The following is a 27,255-nucleotide window of genomic DNA, read 5'->3' on the forward strand; positions in this document are numbered from 1 at the left end:
AGAGGCCCCTTTGCCACCCAGCCACGAGACCTTCTCCTGGTGAGCATAAAACCTCAGGGAGGTAGAAATCTGTTTTTCTCCCAATGGCTGCGGCAACCCTGGTCCAATCACTCGTTCAAACACATGTGTAAAAATGCCTGGAAACAGTGATGATGTAGGCGATAACAATACCAGTGAACATTCACTGAGTGTTCATTTCGTGGTAATGACTCCCATGAAACACCTCACTGTGCTTTCACAAAATAAATAAATTAATTTTAAAACACCTTGTTCATGGAGTCACAGTCAACAGAGCAAGGGCTGTGGAAGCAGCCAGAGCTGGAGTAAGGTCCCTGCTGTGTCACTAAAGAGCCCAATGACCTTGAGAAAGTCCTTCAATCCCCTTGGGCTTCTGTCTCATGGGACAAATGGGGAGACTTTTGCCCATTCTGCCTTCCTCCTATACATAGTGCAAGTTTACAGAGAAATACCAGAGATAAGGGATGGAAAAGCTCATCAAAAACTGGAATGCACTCTCCACAAGACAAGGCTGGGACAGACTCTGGTCCAAGGTCATACAGCTGGGTTCATGGCTGACCTGGAACGAAGGCCCAGGTGTCAGGACTCCCAGGCCAAACAGACTGGGTTGCTGTTCCGCTCAGCTCAGTGGCGCACAGAACCACCAGCAGCTGGCATGGAAGCCTGCTCCACACACGAACTCCCCATGGCTGACTTTCGCATCTCCCAAGACCAGCTCCTCGGCCTCACGCGTCACCACCAGCGCAGCTGCCTCTGTCTAAATTTTCAACACACACACACACTCTCTCTCTCTCTCTCTCACTGTCACACACTTGTGCATACCTTCTCTCACACAGATTATCAGAATTCACAGAACTACTCCTGTAAGCAGGGATTTGTCAACATCCTGGGAAATTCTGGAACCCTCTGGCTATGACTACTCTTCAGGATGAAGATTTCTGGAGGTGGGTAGGAATTAAGGAAATAAAAGAAACGCCCTTGGGATAGCCATGTGTTTCTCTAGCAAATTTTATTTCATTTTGGTGAATACTGTAAGATCCAGTAATTCTGACTCTTTTAAAAAGTGGTTTTTCTTCTGGGCTTCCCTGGTGGCGCAGTGGTTAAGAATCCACCTGCCAATGCAGGGGACACGGGTTCGAGCCCTGGTCCGGGAAGATCCCACATGCCGCGGAGCAACTAAGCCCGTGCGCCACAGCTACTTAGCCTGCGCTCTAAAGCCCGTGAGCCACAACTACTGAGCCCACGTGCTGCAACTACTAAGCCCGCGTGCCACAACTACTGAGTCCACGTGCCACAACTACTGAGCCCATGCACCTAGAGCCCGTGCTCCGCAACAAGAGAAGCCACCACAATGAGAAGCCCGCGCACCGCAACGAAGACCCAACACAGCCAAAAATAAATAAATAAATATTTTAAAGAAGTGGTTCTTCTTTTACTAGACTAGATGGCACTGTGGTATCACCCTTTTGATGATCAAGAAAATCTTATTTCATTTCAAATAATTTTGCTTCCATTGGGGGCCGTCCAAGAGGCTGAACCTTCCCCTTGAGGGGTCCTGGTTATCTTATGGTAAATTTCTGAAGTAATCTGCCAAAAGACCAGATACACAATCAAGACCACAATAATAATGTGTGTCTACAGATCCTGTCACACCCTGACCTACATGTCCAAAAGGATTTTAAAAGGCACATGTGCCCTGAGGAATTACAAACAGCGCCGGGGAGTCCATAGTGGCCAAGACTTCATTTTTACTCCTGTGCCACAGCCATGGCTGTGGAATTCAATTTTTGCTCTCAAGAGCTTTTTACATCACCACCCCTCACAAAACCTACAAGCTCTATCAGCAAGAGGGATTACTTTCAATATTGCCAAACTGTTTACGAACGTCTTAAACACCAGAGTCTTGTGGTGACAATGGCTTACACAATTCTCACAACAGACTGAGGCAGCAACCTTCCTAGGGTCAAGGTTCTCTTAGGTTGGGGGGAAAAAAAAAACGGTTAGTGCTGGAAGGGAAATGAAAGTTCAACAGATTCTCCCAGAATTCCAGCATTCAAAAAGGACACTGTAAACTGAGGGAAGGGAAGGTGAGTAGGGGGTGAGGTTTCCTCTAAATCTCAGTGGGGACCAGGAAGTCGGAGGGCTCCATTCGTCTGGAGCTGGGCAGAAGAAACTGCCTGCCTCTGGCATTCCAAGAGGCATCAACAAAATATGGCCGTAGCCCTCACCATGAGGGGTTGGGGAGGCAGAGGAGGGAGTGGGGAGCCTGCCCAGGGAAGCAGCCTCCGGGACCCTTGTGGTCACCTCGCTGGGGAGACAGAGAGCATGGCCATGTCAACGAGACTCACCTTGTCCATTCCCCGGACTGCCTGCCGCAGCCCACATCTGTTTTAGGGAGAGTCGCAGAATGGGAGCCCTGACTGGGGCAACTGCACCCCAAAGAGTCCTTCCTACTACCCCCTTTATGGCACTCCATGACCTCCAGCAACTGGGCATTGCAGCTGGCTGGAGGAAAATGCCCTAGCTTCAAAAGCAAGTGGCTTTTCATAAAACAGCTCTTTCCGATTCAGCCCTGGGTTCCCATCAAGTTGGCTGGCGGCGCCCTGCTCTGAGGCTCAGAGTTTGTAAATCAGGAGAGGTTTCTCAAGACTGAGCCCCACATGGGATCCGGGGCAGCGTTCCACCTGCCCTTCGACCCGCGGGGTGCCCCTCGCACTCGTAAAGCGCCGCTGATGCCCGGCGTGCAGCCAGTAGTGCGGGGCGCAAGCTGGGTACCACGAGCTCTCTCTGGGTGTCCGCAAACAGCCGCAGAGGGACATTCATTCGCCCAGGGAGAGCAGAGCCAGTGGAGAGAAAGGAGGAGGGAGGCGACAAAAGTCAGGAAAGAAGAGAAAGAACAAAAAGGGTTAAAGAAAGAACGAGAAACAAAGTGAAAGAGGAAAACGGAGGGAAAAGGAAAGAGCGAGCGGCCAGGAGCTGACAAGATCCCATGCACGAGAAAGAGAAAAAGGCAAATAGAGGAAGCGAGGGGAAAGGCAGGGGGAGGGGAAATGCGGGAGCGGGAAAGAAGAGAGAGCGAAAGGAGGCTTGGGAACCTGGGTGCGGAGAAAAGAAGCGAAAGGCTGGAGGGGCTCAGGGACGCGGCACTCAGAGCGTAGTTCTTTCGGGCCCTCCAGTGCGGAGTCTGCGTGCTGTACCCTGTCCCGGCGGCGGCCGGGGGGCGCTCGTCCCGGGCCTCCTGGCCGCTTCCCCCGCGCGCACTCCCAGCCGCCAAGCAGGCCAACCCGCGGGCAGACAGAGGAGCCGTCCCAGGTCGGAACGGACGAGCTTCCTGCAGCCGCCACAGCGCCACGAGCGCGCGCGCCAGGGCGCCACCGCAGGGGCGCCGAGGTGCTCCCTCGGTCGCCGGCAGCGGCTGGCCGCGCCTCCCGGCCCTCCGTCCGCCCCGGCCCGGGTCCGCTCCCGCGCCCCAGGGCCCCGCTCCGCCGCGGGCGCGCACTCACCTGGACGGTCTCAGCCTGGCGTCGCGCTTGCCGTCCACCACGGCGGGCACGCAGCTGGTGAGCTCGGTCCAGTCGGCGTGCAGTCCGCAGCTCCAACCCGTGGAGAACCTGGAGAAGAGCCAGGTCTCCCGCTTACCCGGCCGGTGGCAAGTGCATTTCTTCTGACCCACGCGGCATTCGCACGGTTGCTCCAGCTGGATATTGCGCACCAGGTGGCGGCCGAAAGTGGTGCCTCCAGTCTTCTGGATGTGCAGGAACACGATCAGGTCATCGCCCTTGATGTCGAAGTCTACCTTGCGCAGGAGGTCGCCGCGGCTGAAATTGTAACGGGGCACGAACCTGGCGGAGCTCTCATCCTCCGAGCGGTACGGGTCCGGCATCGGGGAGCTGAACGCCTGCAGGCGGAGGAGCTGGCATTCTGTGCCGGGGCACACGTATTGGAGGACGATCACGGCAAATAGGAAGAGCATCACCAAAGCCAGCAGCAGCTTGTTGGATTTCTCATCCATGTTCCCGACGCTGGGGGAAACCCAAGCTCCTTACGTCAATCCCGCAGCTCAGCCCGCGCTCGCCGTGCGCCCGTACCGCCCCCCTCCCCCTGGCGCCGCCGTTGCGCCCCTTTCCCCCTCCCCTCGGCACCGAGTACTCCACCGCGGCGGCGGCGGCGGCGGCGGCGGCGGCGGCGGCGGCGGCGGCGGCGGCGGCGGCGGCGGCGGCGGCGGCGGCGCCCTTCCCCGCTTCCTTCCTTCCCGGCAGGCTCAGCGCTGCGGCTTCTGCCGCACACCCCCCCCTCCCCCCGACTCCTTCCCGCTGGCCGCCTGCCCTCTCCCAGCGCCAGAGCTCTCCGGAGCCGCTTCGCGGGGTTTCGTACCCGTGGGACCCCGCCTGACCCGGTTGCCCCACTCCTCAACTCATACCACGGGTCCGAGCCCCCGCGCGTCTTGTTCCACTCTCGGTGGCTCCGTGACTCCCATCCCCATCCTGCTTCGCCCGCCGGACTCTCCCGGGCGCTTCTGCCCCCCAGTCCCCTTGGCGCGCACGCCGCCGCCTCCTCGCCTGCCCGACTCTCGGGCTCCTTCCCCGTGCGCCCCGAAGCCCTGCTCTTGCCCGCATCGGGTTGCCCACCTTGGGGGACGCCTCAAGGGAGCTCGGAGCCAGGCGTTCGGAGTTACCCTGGGGGACGGGGGTCCGCCGGCAGCCCGACTTGCTAGCGGAGACGCTGCGCTACGGGGTGCCCGCGGAAGCGCGGGGAGGGAGCCGCAGCGTAGCCAAACGCGCGCCGCGCCCCTCCGGAGCCCCGGAGCCCGGCCGCCGCGGGCCAGCCGGAACTTTGCGCCTTTCTCTCCCCTCGAGGCTGCCTTCCCTTCCCGCACGGCTCTCGCGCGCCCTGGCCTGGGAGCGCGAGTCCCGCTTTCGCCTAAAACGTACCTGGCCAAGGGACCGAAAATCTTGGAGAAGATCGCGCCGAGCACGTGCTTCAGCGAGTGGCCCAGGGCGGCCAGGCCCCGGGTGAGCAGGGCCCGGCAGAGGGAGCCCAGGTCCCAGCGTCTCCTGAGGTCGTGCATCCGCCTGCGGCGGCCTCGGGCCAGCAGCGCGAAGAGAGGGGCGCGCGCGGCTGCCGCCAGAGAGGAAGAAGCCTTTAGGGGCTCGTCCAGGAGCGGCTGGGAGTTGAATCCGCGAGACACACCCCTAGGAGGGCCCGCGCGGACTGAGGCGGCGACTGATCCGGGCCGGCTTGCTGCCAATTCGGCCTCTACTCTGGAATGCCGGCGGGGACAGGTGGTGCGGGCGGGCGCTTCTCGCTCCGGTTGCAACGGCGGCCCGAGCGCCCGGGCTGCACACGCAGGCAGTGCCATTACCCCCTTCAGGCAACTCAGGGTACTTAGGATCTGGAGCGAGCTTGAATTTATGTAATAATGCCTCACGCCTAAGAGCTCAAACCACTTAACAAGCAGAGGACCTGGGTTTTCTCCTGTCTTGGGGGACGGAGGTCACTCCAGTGAGCACATCAGTACACTTTGGCCTGTAATTTCAACCTCCCCTAAAATAGCAAAGGCGCAAATTGGACCTTTTCTCTCTCTCCTTGCCAATTTCCATTCTCCAACGGAAACGGGGGCATTTTCTGAAAAGGTAAGTCAGCATGAAGGAAAAGCATGACCAAAAAACGTTTCAGAATGGGAATTTGAGCTTTTTTAGAGCAGGGACTGGCCCTTACTCCCCTCTTCTTGCTCAATCCTCAGCATCAAGCCCCGTGCCTATAGGAAGGCTTCACTCATATAAGGTGTATTAAAAGGAACGTACATGACTAAATACTACATCAGAGGGGGGCCATCTAATCCAAGGTGATGTGACAAATGAGGAAACTGAGGCCCAGAGAGGGAAAGGGACGTGCCCAAGGTCACACAGCAGAACCTCAGCGTTTGAACCCAGGAAGCCATCCATTTCCTAACAGCACCTTTTCTAATAAATAGGTGCAGACCATCCTCAAGCCAAGCGTCCAAAAGGCTCTTTTCGGATGCAGGACCAGCAATGTAAGGATTAGCAAGAGAAGGAGGAATGTCCCTTTAGGACAAGGTCCCCAGGACTCAGAACGCAAGACCGTCCCCATCCGATTGTTCGGGTGGAGCTTGCTGCATACCGGGAACTGGTATTTCCGTGAATGAGTGCCCACCGCTGTCTAGTCCCACCGCTGCAGAAGGAGCACGGGGTGGCAGCAGTGTCTCAGAGCAGCGCTGTCTGGGAGGTGGGGGCCGGTGAGATGAGTCCCTCCAGAGACAGGCTCTCCCACGATCTCCCTCAGAACATTTGGGCCCCTCACTGAACCCTGCTCCATCCCTCTTCTATTCTCTCTGCGTAGTGAAGCAGCAAGCGCTGGTCTGGGGATCCTGAGTTTCTGTCATTTCCTTGCTGGGCAGCCCTGGGATAATGACCTGCCCCTCCTGAGCCTCAGGTTCCTCTTCTGTAAAATAGGACTAATTCCTCCTTTTTGACCATCTGGGTCACTGTGAGGATGGCCTTTGGGCAAGTCCAAATATGAGGCAGTGTTTACCTGCTGCTCTAAGCTCGGAGGTGCTGACCGAGTCACGGGCCATTGAAGGCAGGGGCTCTTCTCAGGCGATTTCACAGCTGTGCCCCCTGCCCTTACCTCCCCCCCACCCCAGATGTCCCCAGTCCTGGCTGAACTTCCATGTGGCCCCCAACCTACCGGGGACAGTGAGAGACCCTTTGTCTGGCTGCAGGCATGAGGGATTCTTGAGAATCCTGCATTTCAGGCATTTTACCTGTCCAGCGGCGGCGCATCCTGGGGGGAATGCTCTGATGAACTTATACTAAGGAGCCAGATGCCGCAACTTACAAGTTAGACCTCCTGGCTTCCCCGAGAGCTCCCCTGATGCCCCCAGGCTTGTAGGACATGTCTGCGAGGGCAGGTGACAGGGGAGCCGCGAGGGTCCCTCAGGAGCTCAGCCTGCCGGCTGTCCCTCCCTTCTCCCCGGCCACCCATTCAACCTCTTTGTTCTCTCCAGTATGTGGCTCTCCTCACGGTGCCATCTGAGGACCACCGCCACCCCCCCCAACCATTACACCATCATGATGACATTCAGTGGATCCCCAGAGAAACACTGCTGGAACAGTGGGTCACACGTTCATGCCCCCAGCAACTAACTCCGGAGTTTCTGCTCTAAGAGAGATGGGTGGGACTGGAACATGGGAATGTGCCTTGGGTGGGGGTGGGAGAGTGGTAACCAGTACAGAGAACAATCAGGACTTACTCATTTAGGTCACGAAGAGGAACACATTCACATACAGTCCGACTCCCAGAGCAAGGGGCAGTAAGGTTGGTGGTTTTGCTCTGTGCAAAGAAGGAACAGGAAGGGGCTGTAAAGTCTGGTTTCTGAGATCAGATATGTCACTAACAATCTAGCGTGAATACATACACCAGCTCACTGGAGGATATTTGCATTTACAAGCCTTTCCTCCACCCTCGTGCTATAAGAAAAAGAAAGAAGTGAATCTCTCATGGTGGATTTCATATATCAGGGTTCCTAAAAGTGGGAAGAAACTTTGGGGGGCAGTAGGGGAGCCCACAAGTCTCAGAGGACCCTTTCTGGGGTGAGGGGGCTCCCTGCTAAGAAGAGGGAACTCTTCCTGTGTGTGTCCCAAAGCGCCGCGTTCTCCTGAGGCCAGGCCTGGACCTTGGCAGGACGTTCCAAGACCTCTTGCAGCGCTGGGCTGGGCCCACCTCCCAGGAACCGGTTCCTCTCAGGAACCGAATAACAAAGATCCTGATACTCTAGAAATCAGCCCTATTTTGGAGATTGGGGAGGGGGGCAGAAGAGGAAGCAAACTGGCTGAATTGTCAGGTCTGTGGTTTTGCACCTCCTTCTTTCTTAGGGCAGCCTGAGTTGCTGTGTGTGTGTATATACTTGGGATTCAGGACTTGGAAGGTGAAAAGGACTCTGCAGTCTGATCAGGGCTTCTGGTTGTCTCCACAGTGTGGTGTGCTTTGCATTATTTTTCCAGAACCTTGTCCTTCCATGGTTTCCACAAAAGGTTGCCGATTCTGGGAGTATAAAGGTCAGGCTGGCTTGCATACTAAGCAGTGCGCTCCCAAATATGCATTTGGTTTTGCTGGAGTCTGAGAGGAGAGCAGGAGATGGCTGAGAAAGCGCTGGCCTGGCAGTCCAGCGACCTGGGTTCTTGCATTGACTGCTGTGAATGAGACCCCGTATTGACCCCGAGGAAGATACTTGTTCGCTCTTGGGCTCAGCTTCCCTATTTGTAAGAAGGCAAAGTCGGTGTTGTGCCTTGAAGGGCACCTTCCTGCTCTCACATGGTAAGTCACACGCTTTTCTTGTCTTTCTCAGGGCCAAAGTGCTGCCAAACCCTCAGCGCCTTGTTGCAGGGGAGAGCATGGCCCTCCCCGCTTTCTGTGACACTCGCATGGCGGGGGGGGGGGGCACCAGGCCATCAGCAGCGGACTTGTTCTGAGCCTGTGTGGCAGGGGTAACAGCAGGGTCCCCTGTTCAAACTGAAACAGAAACAGTGAAAACTCAATGTGAAAGAAAGTGCTGCCATTCTTTATACAGAGCATAAAACACTAAAAAAAAAAACATGCTTTCCCCTTATCCTGAGCATTCGCCTCAATGCTGTCTTTCCAGCTGTCGCTAATTTAAAACAAAAAAAAAACGCTCATACTCTCAATTATAGGTGATTTTTGTCACAAAGATTGAAGGCATGCAAAGTATTGAGTCACTTCGTTGCTGGTTTTATGCGTCTCTCCAAACTGAATAAGCAGCAGTGCTTCACGGAAAGCGCTGCTCTGAAATTCCAGCTTTAATATTCTAAACAGGTTGAGTGTGTTATAGACAGCACTCTCAACCGTTGTCTACTTTTCCCCCACGAAGCATTGACTTTTATTTGTTTAGCTTTAAAAAAAAAAGCCATGGGGCTGAAGGAATTAAAAGAGGAGGATATGCTGGGGTGAAGTGTGTGCTGAATGAACGTGGGGTGCAAAGGCAAGAGAAAGAAGCACTGGACCAGGGTTCATGGTCGACTCTGAACATGCAGACCCGTGGCTGCCCTCCCGATGGGGGCTCCCCACCATTTCCCTGGCGGTGACACCACCACTTGTCACTGACAGCCAATGGAAGAGTCAGTTCAGGCAGGGCCTTGAAAGCCATGGTGTCCCAAGGCCTGGCAACCACCATAGGCAGCAGGTCAGACTCTGCTCCTGTGACAGTCACATCACTTCTTTGAGCCTCAGTCTCCAATCTTAGAAAATAGCCTGACCAGGTACCTTCCAAAAGCTGGCTTAGGCGTATAGTAAAGAGGAAGCCAATCTGAAATGAACTTACTTTAAAAAGGAGAGAGCACAGGCTTGGAGAGCTCATCACCCTGGGGTTTCATCAGGGTTCTCTGAGCTCCCTCAGAGCCTCAGTTTTCTTATCCATGAAAATGGGGCTATAACAACCTCCCTGGGTTGTTGTATGAGTTAACAAAAATAATCTCTGGGGAGCACTCAGTCTAGTTCCTAGAAGGAGTAGACTTGAGTAAATGTTCCTTCTTCTTCCCTTTTGACTCTATCTTTGGTTTGAGCTCTCGGCTGCATTTCCCACAACAGTAACATACACACATTTAATGACAGGTGGCTGGCTTTGCCCCCACCCGTCTTCTTTACCTGCTGTCTTTTCTCACCCTCCCTCCACACCTCTCCAGTGCTCTCCTGGCTGGTGTCCCCTGGAGGAGGAAAGCCTCTGATCCGTTTAATCGCGCAGAGGAGTGGGACATGTCCACGTGACCCCTGGCAGGAGACATCTACAAAAGAGGAGGAAGAGGGCAGTGCTTCTACCAAATGTCAAATAGATAGCTAGTGGGAAGCAGCCGCATAGCACAGGGAGATCAGCTCGGTGCTTTGTGACCACCTAGAGGGGGGTGGGATAGGGAGGGTGGCAGGGAGACGCAAGAGGGAGGAGATATGGGGGTATATGTATATGTATAGCTGATTCACTTTGTTATAAAGCAGAAACTAATACACCATTATAAAGCTATTATACTCCAATAAAGATGTTAAAATAAATAATAAAATTTTTTTTAAAAAGAGGGCAGTGCTTTACCCCAATGAATGATCCCCACCATAAGACACGATGAAACATGCATAACAGGCCAGTGGAGGAGATGCTTGGGGAGCCGAGGTGGAGTAGAGTCACGAGTTATAAGTATGTGTAGAACTTACAGGGCCAGCCCCACTGTCAATTATTGACACTAATTTTCAACTCCGTTCACTTCAAAAGTTAATGGCCGATCTGGCCAGAGCAGTTTCGACTTGTTCAGCTAAGAGAACCACAGTGGTCAGACTGCAAAACACAGTCAGTTTTGTGTTCGATCTGTATGAGCCAGAGCTGGGCCACCAACAACCGTTCACCGTGGCCAAGTAAAAAGAGCACCAAGCCGGAGCCCAAGAAAACAATGTTTGAGTCTCAGTTCTGCCGCCAGCTCACTGTGTGACCCTGGGCTAGTCTCTTGACGTCTCTGGGATTTAGCTGCTGACCTTGATAAACCGAGGGCCTGCATTAGATGACGCTGAAGGCCCGTCCCAGCAGGCACTTGCTGTGATCTAAGCTATGCCAGCTACTAAAAGAGCTGAGGAGGGACCCCACTTTGTGTGGGCAAAAATGCACTACCGAAGATGGCCCTCCAGCTAGTGGCTGAGTCTGAAAAGCAAAAGAAGGACTTTCATAAGGAGCAAACTTTCTTAGAGCAGTGGGTAAGAAAGAAACTTGAAAATAAGCCTTCCGGGCTTCTACCGACTTGGAAGGTGAAGTCAAAACTGAAGGACTTTTAGGTTGCTTCCATGTCCTGGCTATTGTAAATAGAGCTGCAATGAACATTTTGGTACATGACTCTTTTTTGACCTATATATACAATGGAATATTACTCAGCCATCAAAAGAAATGAAATGGAGGTATTTGTAATGAGGTGGATGGAGTTAGAGTCTGTCATACAGAGTGAAGTAAGTCAGAAAGAGAAAAACAAATACAGTATGCTAACACATATATACGGAATCTAAGGGGAAAAAAAAAAAAAAAGGCCATGAAGAACCTAGTGGCAAGACGGGAATAAAGACACAGACCTACTAGAGAATGGACTTGAGGATATGGGGAGGGGGTGGGGTGAGATGTGACAGGGTAAGAGGGTGTCATGGACATATATACACTACCAAATGTAAAATAGGTAACTAGTGGGAAGCAGCCGCATAGCACAGGGAGATCAGCTCGGTGCTTTGTGACCACCTAGAGGGGTGGGATGGGGAGGGTGGGAGGGAGGGAGATGCTAGAGGGAAGAGAAATGGGAACATATTGTATATGTATAACTGATTCACTTTGTTATAAAGCAGAAGCTAACACACTATTGTAAGGCAATTATACTTCAATAAAGATGTTTAAAAAAAAAAAAAACTGAAGGACTGGAGTTGCCGCCGTTCTGTCTTTAGCTTCACGATGCTTCCCTTGGCCAAAAACGCACTAAGTCGTCTCGGAGTTCGAAGCATTCAGCAAACAATGGCAAGGCAGAACCACCCGAAGCGGGCACCTGATTTCCATGATAAATATGGTAATGCTGTATTAGCCAGTGGAGCCCCTTTCCATGTTGCCGGATGGGCATAAACAGCAACACAAACTGGAATAGAATGTAACCTGTCCCCTGTTTGCAAAGTCACCCCAAAGGAATGGAGAGAACAGTAATCATCCCAGCTGGTTTAATACTGAATTGTTTCAAAATCAACTCATAATTGATGCCAAGTAAAAAGCATTATGTACCCATTAACATATGGCGTGACTGTAGAAATAAAGTACATTTGAAAACTTAAAAAAAAGAACTGAAGGACTGGGACTTCCCTGGTGGCGCAGTGGTTAAGAATCCTCCTGCCAATGCAGGGGACACGGGTTCGAGCCCTGGTCCGGGAAGATCCCACATGCCACGGAGCAACTAAGCCCGTGCACCACAACTACTGAGCCTGCCATCCAGAGCCCGCGAGCCACAACTACCGAGCCCCCATGCCGCAACTACTGAAGCCCTACAGCCCGTGCTCCGCAACAAGAGAAGCCACTGCAATGAGAAGCCCGCACACTGCAACTAGAGAAAGCCCACGCGCAACAACAAAGACCCAATGCAGCCATAAATAAATAAATAAAATAAGTAAATTTATATTAAAAAAAAAACTGAAGGACTGGGGAAAAGTGTTGAGAAGTGACCTCCAGCTGACACAAAAGCCCTAGGTGGTTTTAATAATGATAATAACTAAACCAAGAATGGCCTTGCCTGGTCCACAGCCTCCCACTTGTTTGCCTACTCTGGGGTCTTTGCAAGAGAGGAGCACACCCATTGCTGACCTCCTGACTGGTCTCCGTGGGAGTTCCAGTTTTGAATAATAAAATACAAAAGCTGAAAATTATATCTCAGAGCAACACAAAGGATTTGGAGGAAGCTAGCCTTGAGGCCAAAGTGGCTCCCAGGAAAAGGATTTCTTTGTCACTCAAATGGGCTTGAAGGGGAATGTTTTAGAAGAACCACCCAGGAAAAGAGAAAATTAGTTTAGAGAAATCATACATGTCACAGACTAAATGAAAATTAACTTTTAATCAGAGCGAGCCAGACTAGACTTAACTGGGCTTGAGAGCAAAACCTGGAAAAGGACTTACTTTTTTATGTACATATTTTCAAAATCCACGTTTCGCCAAAAGGCATGAGAATGCAGAAAGCTACAACGTTAGAGCAGCAGGGGAAAATGAACTTGGTAAAAGACACGTTGAACGTTCATCTCCAGTGAAGAAAGTTGCCTCAGTGGGTACCATCTTGTGAAAGATTTAGCTGATGCAGAAGACAATATTCAAGTCCCCAGTGAGAAGAGTTGATAGGAATGAATGAAGGGTGAGAATTGTAATGGGGGGCGGTTGAGGGGAGAGCAACATTTTGTCAAGGATGCCCCAGTGCTCTGCACAATGGTCATGTCATGGCCATGGTCATGTCTCCTGCAGGCTGACTCCAGAATGTTTAGCAAACTATGCCAGTGAGAGCTCCCGGACTCAACACCTATTATGTATCAAGCACTTGGCTAAACACTTTACGTGCCCTCTCTCAATTAACGTGCTCAGCAGCCCAATGAGGTGGTTACTTCTGTTGTACTTAGTTTACAGATGAGTAAACTGGGTTTTACAGAGTTACAGCTACCCAGCTAGGAAGTAGGAGAGCTGGGACTTGAACCCAAATCTGTCAAACTCCACAGTGACTCCGATGCCCCAGAGATCCTCATGCAGCTCCGAGATGTCTGGGCATGAGCTGGAGAGTGTGAGCTCTCATGTCCCCAAATGGAATATCAAGAGACTTAGATAGTCCTCATCCTAGGCAGGAGAGCTGGGCGGAGAGAGATCATGGTGTGTGTGTGTGTGTGTGTGTGTGCGCGTGCACACGCACACACGTTTGTCCACGCACATGCTCTGAGAGCACTGAAGGAGATGGAGGGTAGGGGCCCAGAGTCTGAATTTTAGTAAAGAGGGAAGCAGAGATGGAGACACTGCGAACTGGGTAACTCAACGTGCACACAACCTTGGGACGTCACCCACATTATCTGATAGTGTTATTTTTTGGAAGAGTCATAAGCAACGTTGCCCACTCCACTATGCAATAACCTTCTGGAAGGCTGGGACTTCAGCTTCTTCATTTTTAAAACTTCTCCATAGCTCCCAATAGCAATAATATTTGGTCTAAGGCTTCTCAGTTGACCAAATACTTTCACAGACACTGACTGGACCTTCATAACAACTCAGCGAGGCGGCCGTCGTTGTCCTCACTTTATCTGTGAGGAAAATGGTGTGCCTTAGGGCCGAAGGAACTTGGTCAAGGGCACACAGCTGATAGGGAGTTGCCACTGCTGACCACCCCCTTAATCCACCCAAGCACACATGCCAACATGAGGTAATGCCAAGGCACCTCACAAAGGATCTGGCACAGAGTAGGTGCTCAAGAGATGTTAGTTTTCCCCTTACTTGACAATATATGGTCTTAAAATGTTTTCTTTGCACTAACTATATCCTACTGGGTACCCCAGTATCTTCAACAGAGACTGGTCCACGTTCTCAGAGAGCTTACCATTGATGTAAGGAAATACAGCCAACGTGTGTGAACCTGAGGATAGTGAGCCACTGACTAATCTGTGACACAGGCTCTAATGCAGTGAAAGCTCTGAGGACACTCCACAGTGGGCCGGAATGGTCAGAGGTTCCCTAGCAAACATCAGGGGGAAAGGCCTGGAACAGCCAATCAATCCACTCTCCCCTCCTTTTTGTCTGCATCCCAGAAAGAGGAACTTTTGCTGATAGAAACTGTTTTGATCACCTTTCCTTGTGCCCAGTGACCCGGTCCCTTCCTTGTCAACGAGGTTGTATGAAAAGTGTCTTAGCTCCAGAAGATGTGGTCCATATACACAATGGAATACTACTCAGCCATAAAGAAGAATGACATAATGCCATTTGTACCAACATGGATGGACCTAGAGATTATCATACTAAGTGAAGTAAGTCAGAAAGAGAAAGACAAATATCATATGATATCACATATCATGTGGAATCTGAAATATGACACAAATGAACTTATTTATGAAACAGAAACAGACTCACGGACATAGAGAACAGACTTGTGGTTGCCAAGGGGGGAGAGGGGGTGGGGGAGGGATGGATTGGGAGTTTGGGATCAACAAACGCAAACTATTATAGATAGATAGATGATAGATAGATAGATAGATAGATAGATAGATAGATAACCGAATCACTTTGTTGTACACCAGAAACTAACACAACATTGTAAATCAACTATACTTCAATAAAATAAAAAAAAATTTTTTAAGTGTCCTAGCTCTCCCCAGCTACAAATGCCACCCTCCATCTATGGCACCAAGACTGTGACATTGTGAGCTCTTTCATCAAGTGGGCAGTATGTGACCACACAAGCACACCACAGTTTGTATCAACATCCACAGCTCCATTAGAACAAATAGTTTATTTTTGAGACCAAGTCAATAAGCTGCTTTTTCCAGGGAGAAGAGCGAGCAGGACAGACACAGTTCAAGTAAAATAAAAGACACTCAGCATTTCACCCTAAATGTTTCCATAGTTCCAGATCTCGCCAGCGGTTTGGTAGCAAGTCAAAGCAGAAACTGACATTTGGTGTTCCAGAGTCTTCTGGAAGACAGCCAGATAATGAATTGTCAAATGAACAGTTTCTGGCTCTCTTATCAAGGACAAATCCTACTCCAGCTGAGATGCTAGCAAACTAACAACAACGAGAACAACAATAATTTGCCGGGATGATGCAAACCCAGAATGCGGGAGAGGCTATTTTCTTTGTTGACTGCGTCTGGAAATATGGCTAGATGTGATTTATCATCTGCATTAGATGCTCTTCCATAACATCCTAAACAAACATTTTATGCTGGATATCAACTGGAAAAATTTTTATTCCACACTAATTTCATCAAAACCTGGATAGTTGATACAGCCAGATTTCGCCAAATGAGGGAGAATTAGTATGATATAAACTATTCACTATAAAGACATTACTATATTCTCTAAGCCTTCTTTGAGCTCTGTTATACACTAGAGTTTGTGGCCTAATACTTGGATTAAAAGCGGAGAGTAGGATATTCAGGCTGAATTGTGCCTCCCCCCAAGACCCCTGAAACTGATCTGAAATGATAAGGCAGTCCCTCTTAGGAATATTTACAGACTGTTCTTCATGTAAAAGAACATAAGAAGTCCCCAAAAGCGGAAGAAACCGAGTGCCCTGAGCAGATCCTTTTCCTGCCCTTCATTCTCAAAAGTTCGCTGCAAAGGCTGTGGTCAAGTGCTGGAGGCTGCTCTTTCATCTCCGTAACCTGAGTGCCTTTGCAGAACAGGCTTCCTCTCCGGTATTCAGTGAATTCCGAGTCAAGTCCAGGCTCGAGTCAGCTGCCTCCATTGTAAGTCTTTTGCAATTCGACGGATGGCTTGGCCCTTATGCCTTGAGGATTGGAATCTCCTGGGCAGGGATAGGATTTCACTTTCCATGTCTACAGTGCTTGCACCAAGTTTATTAATATAGTCTATACAGGGGGATCACATTGAGAGCAAGCTGGAATCCACATCACAGAGCCTGTGGCTTGAAGCTAGGCTGAGCCGAGCCCCCAGGAGGAGACTGAGTCACCCTAAGCATCCAGTCACCCTGGGGAATTTTAAGAATTCAAAATCAAGTTCAAGTCAATCCTGTCTAAGACACTGTGTCTTTCCTTCTATATCAGCCCCACTCTCCCAGACATCTCACCCACGCCTGGAGGTGCACTTCAACGTGTTAAGGGGGAAGAAAGTAATCTGGGAAACACCTCAGGTGTTACCTCCACGGAGGAGTTAGGGACTCAGAGTTTAAAATGAATGAATGAGGGCTTCCCTGGTGGCGCAGTGGTTGAGAATCCACCGCCAATGCAGGGGACACGGGTTCGAGCCCGGGTCTGGGAAGATCCCACATGCCGCGGAGCAACTGGGCCCATGCGCCACAACTACTGAGCCTGCGCGTCTGGAGCCTGTGCTCCGCAGCAAGAGAGGCCGCGATAGTGAGAGGCCCGCGCACCACGATGAAGAGTGGCCCCCGCTCGCCACAACTAGAGAAAGCCCTCGCACAGAAACGAAGACCCAACACAGCCAAAAATAAATAATTATTTTTTTAAAAAATGAATGAATGAATCATAAGTACAGTGATGTATCCCAGCCTAAGAATCAATCAGACCATGGGAGGAGCTGGCAACTATAGCGGAAAGAACACACTTTCTGGAGTCAGGCCAGGATTTGGATCTCCATCTGGCTCCTTACTAGCTGTCTGGCCTCAGGCAAACACTTAGCCTTCCAGGGCCTCAGTTTCCTCCTCTGTACAATGGGGATAATCCTAATCAGCTGTCTTGTAAGGTATGCAGGAGAAACTAGAGAGATAATGTACATAAAGCACCTCTTAGAGGACCTGGCAGAGAATAGGTATCCAACAAATGGCAGCTACTGTTATGGAACAGGGCAGGAGAGATGGCTGGGTCTGCCTTAGTGTCCTCCAGTCCTGGGTGACGGTGTGCCTCCACTGTGGACAAGAATTACTCTGCTCAGATACGACACTGGATCGATACATGTGCTTTACTCTTTCTTCTACCTTCATGTCTTTAGTGACCCAAGTCATTCATGACTGCAAACCCTATGCAAGTTCAAATATCATAGAAAACACAAAAATTCTCTTGACCCACATCTAATCCCACTCTCTTTCCTCAGGGTAATCACTGGTTTCAGTTCGTTTTATAGGTTGGGGGGCTTTTTTGGTAAGCAAGTGCATATAAGAATTGACATATAAAAAAAAACCAGTGTTGTTTTATGTGGGTTTTTGGTAAAAAACCAAAATGTATGTTTTGCATGTATGTTTCAATATTTTATTGAAGTATAATATGCATATGGAAAAGCGAACATAGGCTAAGTGTACAGCTGGAATTTTCACAAACTGAACACACACGCAATCAGCACTCATATCAAAAAACAGTACCATCAGGAATTTCCTGGGAGTCCAGTGGTTAGGACTCTGCACTTTCACTGCTGAGGGCACGGGTTCAGGCCCTGGTCGGGGAACTAAGATCCCACAAGCCATGCGGTACGGCCAAAGAAAAAATTACCATTACCCCCAAAGCCTCTTTTGAGCCCCTTTCTAGTCAAGAAACTCCCAACTGTGGCCACTATTGTGACTTATATCAGCGTAAATTAGTTTTGCCTCCTTTTGTACTTTATACAAATTGAATCATACAGTGTATTAGTCTTACGTGGCCACTGTAACAAATTACCACAAACGCCACAGCTTAAAACAACACAAAACTATCATCTCACAGTTTCTGTAGGTCAAACATCCAGGCACAGTGTGGCTGAATTCTCTGCTCAGGGCCTCCCAGGGCTGAAATCAAGGTGTCCACCAGGACTAGGGTCTCCTCTAAGGCTGGGTTCCTCTTCAGAGTTCACTGGTTGTTGATAGAATTCATTTCCTTGTGGTTGTAGGACTAAGGTCCCCGTTTTCTTGCTGGCTCTCAACCAGGGGTCATTCTCAGCAACTAGAGGCCACTCATGTTCCTTGTCACAAGGCCTCCTCCACATTCAGGCCAGCAACAGAGAATTTCTCTAATGTCAACCTGCCTCATGCTTTAACTCTGACTTCCTCTTCTGCCAGCAGCCAAAGAACATGCTCTGCTTTGAAAGAACTCATTTGACCAGGTCAGGCCTCCCCTGGATAATCTCCCTATCTTAAGGTTCACTGCTTTGGGACTGTAAATCCGCAAAATTCCTTTACAGCAGTACCTAGATTAGTGTTTGACTGAATAACTAGGGGCAGATATGTGTCTACCCAGCTCCAGGCATCTTGGAGGGTCACTGAAGAATTCTGCCACATGCAGTATGTCCTCTTCGATGTCTGACTTCTTCCACTCAACATTATGTTTGTGAGATTCACCCATACTGTGAGGATCAGGTCTTTTGGTGAACATGTATACGTACAGAAATAAACACTTTTTGTTATAAGACACTAAAGTTTTGGAGTTCTTTGTTACCACAAAATAACCCAGTCTATCCTGACCTATACAGAAATCTGGAAGTGGAATTGCTATGACCAAGGGCGATAGATGCTGCCATACTGCCCTCCAGTAAGGCACTGCCCTGAATATTGTACAAGAGCATCTTGCTTGCCACATCCTTACCAACACATGTTATGATAGAAGCATGTGTGTATAAATGAATTGTGGCCAATCTGAGCTTCATTTTGTACGCCTATAAAATAAGGATTTTACCCTGTGTAAGGATCCAGGAGAACAAGCCTAACATCCCTGCCTGCCCAAACCACTAACATCACCACCAAGGACTGTGCATGTCCCTTACTGTGCTCTATTTTTTTTCACGGAATTTATTACTCCCAAATATTCCATATATTTACTAATTCAGGATGTTTATTGTTTGCTTTCTATTTCCACCCACAAGGATATGAGCTTCTGCATGGCGGAGATCTCTGGTAGGTTACTGATAGATCCCAGAGGCCTAGAAGACTGCCTGACACACAGCAGGTGCTTAAAAATATTGGTTAAATGAACCAGTAAATATTAACTCAAGGGCTTCCCTGGTGGCGCAGTGGTTGAGCGTCTGCCTGTCAATTCAGGGCATGCGAGTTCGAGCCCTGGTCTGGGAGGATCCACATGCCGCGGAGCAACTGGGCCCGTGAGCCACAATTGCTGAGCCTGCGCATCTGGAGCCTGTGCTCCGCAACAAGAGAGGCCGCGATGGTGAGATGGCCCGCGCACCGCGATGAAGAGTGGCCCCCACTTGCCGCAACTAGAGAAAGCCCTCGCACAGAAACGAAGACCCAACACAGCCATAAATAAATAAATAAAAATTAAAAAAAAAATTAACTCAAGACATGAACTTGAGGTTATTATTATCAATAATTATAATAAGTTATTTTTACAGTAATTGTCATCATATTTTCTAAACCAAACAATTAGGTCACTGCCTAAAAAAAAGTATTTTCTGAATTGAAATGTGGGAAAAGATTTAGTTATGCATTTGTAGCCATTAAATCTACTTTGTCCTTCTTATTCTACCTCATTTTTTATTTTACTTTACACAGGTTGCAGAGAATTTTTTTTAGAATACCCTAAATTCTTCCTGGATATGCTTATAAAACTGAGACTACTGGGGCTTCCCTGGTGGCACAGTGGTTGAGACTCTGCCTGCCAATGCAGGGGACACGGGTTCGAGCCCTGGTCTGGGAAGATCCCACATGCCACGGAGCAACTGGGCCCGTGAGCCACAACTACTGAGCCTGCGCGTCTGGAGCCTGTGCTCCGCAACAAGAGAGGCCGCGATAGTGAGAGGCCCGTGCACCGCGATGAAGAGTGGCCCCCGCTCGCCGCAACTGGAGAAAGCCCTCGCACGGAAACGAAGACCCAACACAGCCATAAATTAATTAATTAATTAATTAATTAAAAAAAAAACTGAGACTACTGCAGAAAACCAGAGATTTAAAGATGCTCTCTTCCTAGAGCATTCTACCATACCAAAACAATAAACATTTGTCCCTGCAAATTCTGTCCTGAAATGTCTTCCCTTCTCACTGCAACTAATCAATATGCTATTCTTCCTTCAAGATTGGAATCAGTTAGGGTCCAGAGCAGAGCTGTCAAAAAGAACTTTCTGCAACGATGGGGATATTCTTCATCTGCACTCCCCAAACCATAGCCACTAGCTACCTGTGGCTTCCAAGCACTTGAAATGTGGCTAGTGTGACTGAGGAATTAAATCATAACCCAACTTAATAAGAAGCCATTTTCATTCACTTTAATTTTAAGTAAGTTAAATGACCACAAGTGGCTAGTGGCTACCATATTGGACAGCACAGCTCTACAGGAAGGAAATGGAAGAATGGAACCCATTTTTGATCCTTTGATTATGGCAGCCAGAGGGATCCTGAGACTCAAAGGTGACAGAAGAAGGTGCCAGGCCCTTTTGTTCACAACCCCTTCCCCCAAGTGACAGAGAAGAAGGGACAGAGTGCTCTTACCTTCTCTCCTCAGATAGAGGAGCTTGGGCCGGGGGACAGAAGGACTCATGCTCTTATAGTCATTGGACATTGACTTGTTCCTTCATGCGGTCATTGGCTTTTAGGCTGTGTCTACACGGGCCCAGTGACTCAAGCCGGAACTCTGGATGTGAAACGGAATTTTGGAGACATGGATTTCAGAGCTCACACACAGTTCCCCTGCTCACACTATGCTTTGTGCAGCTCACCCTGGGGGCACTTACCTGCTGGAGGATTGGACATTTCAAAGGAGGTGGTAACCACTGAAGCAGGTAATGGATCATAAGGAAGTAAAGTCTAGATAGTTTATCCAGTCAAGAAAATAACCAGACCTAGGGTTGCAAAAGAGCAAAGAAAAATAATATTACCAATTTTGAGTTACTTCTTAGAGCAGAGAATATCTAGCTCTACCGCACTGTTATGAAATTAATTTGAAGTTGAGAAACTGCAATATATTACAGGTATCAGTCTCTCTGGACGGTTTTACAATCAACATGTAAGATATGAAAAAAGAAAGATGCCAATAACATATTAATGTGGTATTCGGTGTACAATCTTCTTTATGCAGCAGAGTATTACAGCTGAGCAAACAATGATCAAAAAGTTGGTTCTCTTTTATACAAAGAAACAGAAGAAGGAAACTTGAACTTTAAATTATCCCACCTGTCATTTTCCATTGATTGAGTCTTCCTCATTAAGATAAATTCCGAGCTAGAATATCATTTTTATCTTTGGAGCTCTCCAGAAAGTATGCCCTTCAGCTACCTTGGTTTTTCTTTTTTTTTCTTTCCTTATTTTTTTCTTTTTCTTTTTTTTTTTTTCCTATATTGGCAGCTGCCAAGGAAGAATGGAACACTCTATCCCATTGTGTGTATCCCAAACTTCTTATTTGAGTTCTTCTGGAAATATATGTACCTGTAGCTTAACACCTGACACCCACTTGCAGATATACCCAAGCAAAGTCAGACGTCCCCTTTGTCTCTTTTGCATGCCATGTTGACACAAGAAGGGTGTGAGACTTCTCTTGGACAGAAGAGAACCCAAACTCAGCTCTACCGTAAACGAGCTGTGGGTGTCCTTTACCCTGATTCTCAGCTTCCTCTTCTGTCGAAAGGGAGACATGAATGAAGAGGGCAGGATGGCAAAGTGAGTCTGCTTTATGCCTTCTGGCTGGTTCTAACTCACTTCTTCTGACTTAGTTCCCTTCTCTCCCAGCATGCCGTGGCTCTGCTCAGTGACTTACTTCAACCCTCTCCAACAGCTAATGCTGATGTGATGCGGATATCCGTGCTAACTGGCAGATAGCAGGTGCTCACTCGGCATGAGTTCATCCCTCCCTCCCCTCTGTTCTCAGCAAAGCAGCTAGAGCTGCATGTTCATCAGAGGCCCCTTGTTCTTCCCCCTGCCCTTCGTTGCCAGGGATAAAATGAAGGGACAAAGCAGGAAGCACTCATGATGAAAACATGCTTACGAAGATAACACAGGTCCAAATGGACCCTGTGAAAAAGTGGAAGGGCAGAAGTTTCTGTTCAGTTGCCTCCCGCGACTCCTCACCCCTACACCCCTGGGGATCCACCTACTTCCCTACTGCCCCTACCTGTGGGCTCAGCACCCTCCTTTTCCCTTCTCTTGCCCTCCCCAAACCCACCTTCAGACCCTTCATTCACACTACAGTGTGGGTGAATGAGAACCCTCCTTGTTCCACATACATTTGCACACGGATCAGAATCTCCAGTTAAACTGGATTGTTCTCAGGAGGGAGACGCAAGAGGGAGGAGATATGGGGATACATTTATACATACAGCTGATTCACTCTGTTATAAAGCAGAAACTAACACACCATTGTAAAGCGATTATACTCCAATAAAGATGTTTTTAAAAAAATGGATTGTTCTCTGAGTACAAAATCTCGGGCATCAAGCCGTGGGAGAATATTCTCCATTTCAAAGGCCTTTTCTGGAGTTCTGGAAGTAAGGCCGTGTAATTACATGCCCACAGGGGCGAGCCAACACCACAATGCCTCCTTGAACCACAGGCAGGACCAACTATTTTCCCAGCGGAGATTGCCCAAGCAATGACCCACGAAAGGAGTCCTCCTAGGTCCCCGTCAGTTTGAACAAGAGGGGGCAGCAGAGAGCAGGTGGCCAGAACTTCAGGAGCAGAATAAGTGTGGTTGGATAAAATGCTGCAGTTTGGAGACAGGTTTGTGAGGAGGCAGGTTGGAGATGGGGGCGAGGTTGATGTCAAGAGAACAAACAGTACGGGGTGGGGGGAGAGGAGGGGAATAGGTCTAGGCTTGAACAGACACCATTGTGGCTGGAGATAGAGAATAATGAAGGTATCAGAATCTCCAGATAAAGTCTCTAGGGAGGAAACAAAGGATTCTTCAAGAGCCTAGAGCAGCTCTTCCCAACTTCTGTGGGTTCTGAAAGGACCCAGGTTTGAAAATATGATGAAATCCAAAGGCCTTCTCTGGAGAAAGGTCAACACATAGATTTTTTTTTTTTTTTTGGCATGGGTCGCCTCTTACTTTTTTTTTTTAATTAATTTATTTATTTTTGGCTGCATTGGGTCTTTGTTGCTGCACGCAGGCTTTCTCTAGTTGCATCGAGCAGGGGCTACTCTTCATTGCGGTGCACGGGCTTCTCATTGCAGTGGCTTCTCTTGTTGTGGAGCACGGGCTCCAGGCACGCGGGCTTCAGTAGTTGTGGCATGCGGGCTTCAGTAGTTGTGGCTCGCGGGCTCTAGAGCGCAGGCTCAGTAGTTGTGGCACACGGGCTTAGTTGCTCCGCGGCATGTGGGATCTTCCTAGGCCAGGGATCGAACCCATGTCCTCTGCATTGGCAGGCGGATTCTTAACCACTGCGCCACCAGGGAAGTCCTCAACACATAGATTTTACACTCAAACTCAAGAAGTGTTCAGCTTCCTGTCCAAACCCACGCATGGACTCCAGGTCCAAAATTAATCTAGGTGCTTAGAAACAGTAGAAGCAAGGCCACCCGGTCACTCAGGTTTCTTATCCTCTTGGATGTGTAGACCTGGGCTGCCCACTCACTCAGGAAGGGGCACCCTGGCCTGTCTTCAGAGGTACTCTCATTTCTATTGGTTCTAAACAATCCCAAAGCAGCCTTGGACTCTGGAGTTTATTAAGGATTCACATATAAGATTTGGGGGTTCCCCTGCTACTCTCTACCACCATCTACTCGATAACATATTGAGATATTCCTAAGTGCCAAAGACTTTGCCTTTCTTACCTAAATATGGCCTCAAAGCAAGGAACAGTTACTCTTATCGTCCTCATTTTGTAAATAGCAAAACTGAGGTGAAATCACTTGCCCAGGTTCACAGAGCCGGCCAGTCATAGGATCGCAACCACCCAGCACACTTTGAACCTGAAGTCTGGGTAGTCAACATTACCCACGCTGATGACCAGACCCAGCTCAGGCTTCAGAGCTTTTAGAGGAACATTTAAACATTGTTCTAGGGAGGAACGTTGTTCTGAAGGTCAGTTTTGAGTCTTTGCTTTTCTGATGAAGAGTGAAGATCCCAGTGGTTGGGATACTTGCCCAATATTGGTTAAGCAGGTGAGACACCCACCTGGGGCGGGGGGAGTGGGACCTGCGATGCTCACTTTCTCTACACCCTCAGTTCACGTGCTGCTTCTTTAAACACTTGACAGACACCTCTCCCCACCCCCCAATAACCACACAGGTGTGTGAAGGCAAAAGCACTCCTGCTCCAGAAATCCACACAACCTGTGGAACTTTGTAGATATAAGTTGTTTTCTTCCCTTTTATTGTTATGCTCTCTTAGCTTTTAGTTGATAAAATGTATCTGTTAAAAGAGGGAATGTTTTTTAGAAAACAAAGCAGAGCCTCTAGGGGTGCCGGCAGCTTCCTCCCCACTTGAGGACGGAGGTTTGGCTCTCTCACGTGATTATAGGAAAAGGTAGCATTGAGACACGGGTCCATACCTGCTGTGGTAGTTAGATTGTAAAAAACATCAGTTTCCTTAAATAATTTTTTAAAACGTCACGTTTGTTAACTTACTTTTTGAACAACCACATGGAACATAAAATAGATATGATCACAGAGCAGGCATTTTAGAGAATAATGAAGTCAGACACGCATCACATAAATAACAGATTCCTGTGGGTTAATTTAACTTGTCTTTATAGCAAAAAATACAGCTACCTTCCTTACTGTTCAATCTGCTGTCATCTTAGATGTCCGGGGCTTTTCACCAGCTTGATAAATAAATTGGATCAAAGCTTCCTATAAGAAAATGAAAAATAATTAAAAATGATGTTTCTCTCCATTTTTTCTTTGAATTTAAAATTCAGTTTATGTTAGAGAAGGCTACATACGTATACAAGAAAAATCTATTCTCCTAGAACACTTCCTACTTTGGGTTTTATTCAAAACATAGCTTTCCACTGATTATCGTTCCCCTTTTGGTCAGCTTCCTCATCACTGCCACAGAAAGTCCTCATCCATTTACTACAAAGTTACCAAGTGGTTCTTTTCTCCTATCCTGCAACATTGTTATTTTCCTTATTCCAGTTAATGGAAGGTGCACTTTCCACGGCAGGTGGCAGGCAGAGCTCCTGATAAAATGCGCGGGTGCACAATGAATACAGGCAACATAAATAAGGAAAATTCAGTGCCTGTGTCTTCTGTTTGCTCTATGCCTTGGGTTTCTGCTTCCCACGCAGGTTTGTCATGGCACTGGTGCCCCCTCTGTCACTCTCCTAATTAACAAAAAAAAGTGTTTTTCTTAACTCCCCTGCAAAGGCATGGCATTATGGCTGATATCCATGAAATATTCAGTGTGCTGGGTTTTGCTCGATTTCCCATATTAAAGCACATTTTTAAAAAAGCACACAAAAAAGATTTTTATTTACTTCTTACAGCTACCTGGATTAATGAGAGTGTCCAGCCAACCACTGTCTGATATTTTAGCTCGAAGTTATTCTTTTTCCAGGAGGAAAATAAATTTTAATTAACATGATTTCTCCACATGCTTCTGAAGGGTATGGTGGTCTCACAATGACACACTCTGCTCTGGCACACAATATGGTAAAGCACTTACCTGTACAAGGTGGTTGCTTCCTGCAAAACGGCACAGTCCTCAAGAGGAGGTGGGAGATGAGCAAGAGAAATGGAAGAGAAGAGGGGAAGCGGAGAAGGAGGGAGGAAGAGGAGGACGAGGAGGGTGCAGGAGAAAATTCTTGAGAGTGGAGAAAAGCCCTGGTATTGAACTTTGAATGGACTGAGTTGAAATGCAAAAGCAAATGAGTCATTAATTACCCACAAGAGATGTCCAGCCAGAAGATGCTGAGTCATCTTAAAGGGGCAAGGTTTAGTCATTTCCTCCATCAGTGGAAATGGGGGCTCACAAGCAGGTTGACATCTGTTATAGAGACATAAAGAAAGTTACATTTCTGCACAGATGAGTTGCATGAAATCACAAATCTGCTTGAAGGGGCCAACTCCCCCAAAATTTCCAAGTGGCATCAAAACGCTTCCATGTCCCAAGTTCCTCTTAATCGATAGCTGAACTCCAGGGAATGGTAATTTCACAATACATTATCAGCTATGACATGAAAGGAAGTGCTCCACAGTCAAATAAATGTAGGAAAAGCTGAGTTAAATAAAATAAATAGGTACTTGTAATGGCAAGGCTTCTTAGAGCATTTAGTGCTGATTGGCATTGCACACATCTCCCATGGAGGGATATAGCACATTATACTTTCCCAAACATACTTGTCAGGGGGTGTGTTGTTAACAAATGACTATTAATATCTCACTGACCTTGTATTCCCTTGAGGAAGTTTGGGAACTATGGCTTAATAATTTAAGGTGCTTTCCCAGGTATCTAGGCCTAGGATACAGAAAAGACGGGGGTCCCTAAAGGATGGGCAGAGGAATGCCAAACACAAGCTTGCCTTTCTTCTTAAGTTTGTCTTGACTGGCCTTGGACTGGTCATGGTAAGAACCCACTTCCTGGTTTCTCTGAGGGAAGTGGATCAACCTCTGGGCTGGACATAAGTAATACCTCCTTAGCTGGTCTAGCAATAACCACGGATTATGCTGGCTCTACTCCAATACTTCTAGAATGAATTCAGAGGGCAAACAGCTGGGTCCTCCAAACCACCAGGAGACCCCAGTCATTTACATGATGCCTGAAGACTGCAGCCTGAATTTATCATAGCTCCTAGGCATTTCACCAATAATTGATGATTGGTGAGACTGGAGGAAGGGGTAAAAACAGAGCCAATGGAAACGACAAAGAAAGGATTTGTCAATTCTGCAGTAAAGGGACATGACTGTTGGGATATTTTATTTTATTTTTACCATAAGAATGATGGCCAGCTTCAAGAATTTCAACAGAGTTCTAGATGTTGGCTGAGAGATCAAAAGCAGAAGAATCCTGCCATTTCACACTTCCATGACCTTAAATCACCCACATATTATCCGGAAAGTGACATTTACTCCAAAGCCCTTTTATTGTGCCTTTCCATGAGTGTGGAATGTCATGCTTTCCTGGAACAACTAAGTTTCTGTCAAAATG

General features: G+C 48.5%; 1 protein-coding gene and 1 pseudogene across 5 annotated transcripts in view; one reads left to right on the top strand and one right to left on the bottom strand.

The window, feature by feature from the left end:
• Nucleotides 1-25,911, bottom strand: part of HS6ST2 (heparan sulfate 6-O-sulfotransferase 2) — a 313,350-nt gene extending 287,439 nt beyond the window's left edge. Inside the window, exons 1-8 of one of the 5 annotated variants that reach the window (XM_057539023.1) lie at nucleotides 25,774-25,911; nucleotides 24,876-24,956; nucleotides 20,906-21,013; nucleotides 20,664-20,805; nucleotides 9,700-9,836; nucleotides 7,292-7,371; nucleotides 4,950-5,136; nucleotides 3,522-4,040 (exon numbers count right to left, since the gene is read on the bottom strand). In XM_057539023.1, the coding sequence (XP_057395006.1) occupies nucleotides 3,522-4,040; nucleotides 4,950-5,136; nucleotides 7,292-7,295 (710 nt within the window). In that variant the 5' untranslated portion in view covers nucleotides 7,296-7,371; nucleotides 9,700-9,836; nucleotides 20,664-20,805; ... (1 more) ...; nucleotides 24,876-24,956; nucleotides 25,774-25,911. Of the gene's footprint in view, nucleotides 1-3,521; nucleotides 4,041-4,646; nucleotides 4,739-4,949; nucleotides 5,526-7,291; nucleotides 7,372-9,699; nucleotides 9,837-20,663; nucleotides 20,806-20,905; nucleotides 21,014-24,875; nucleotides 24,957-25,773 lie in introns of those variants that run through there. The other 4 variants (XM_057539020.1, XM_057539021.1, XM_057539022.1 and 1 more) reach the window with 4 other exon arrangements.
• Nucleotides 11,510-11,761, top strand: LOC114236772 (cytochrome c oxidase subunit 7B, mitochondrial-like; annotated as a pseudogene).
• Nucleotides 25,912-27,255: the final 1,344 nt, after the last annotated feature.

Source organism: Balaenoptera acutorostrata, chromosome X (genome assembly GCF_949987535.1).
Source record: "Balaenoptera acutorostrata chromosome X, mBalAcu1.1, whole genome shotgun sequence".
NCBI lineage: Eukaryota > Metazoa > Chordata > Mammalia > Artiodactyla > Balaenopteridae > Balaenoptera > Balaenoptera acutorostrata.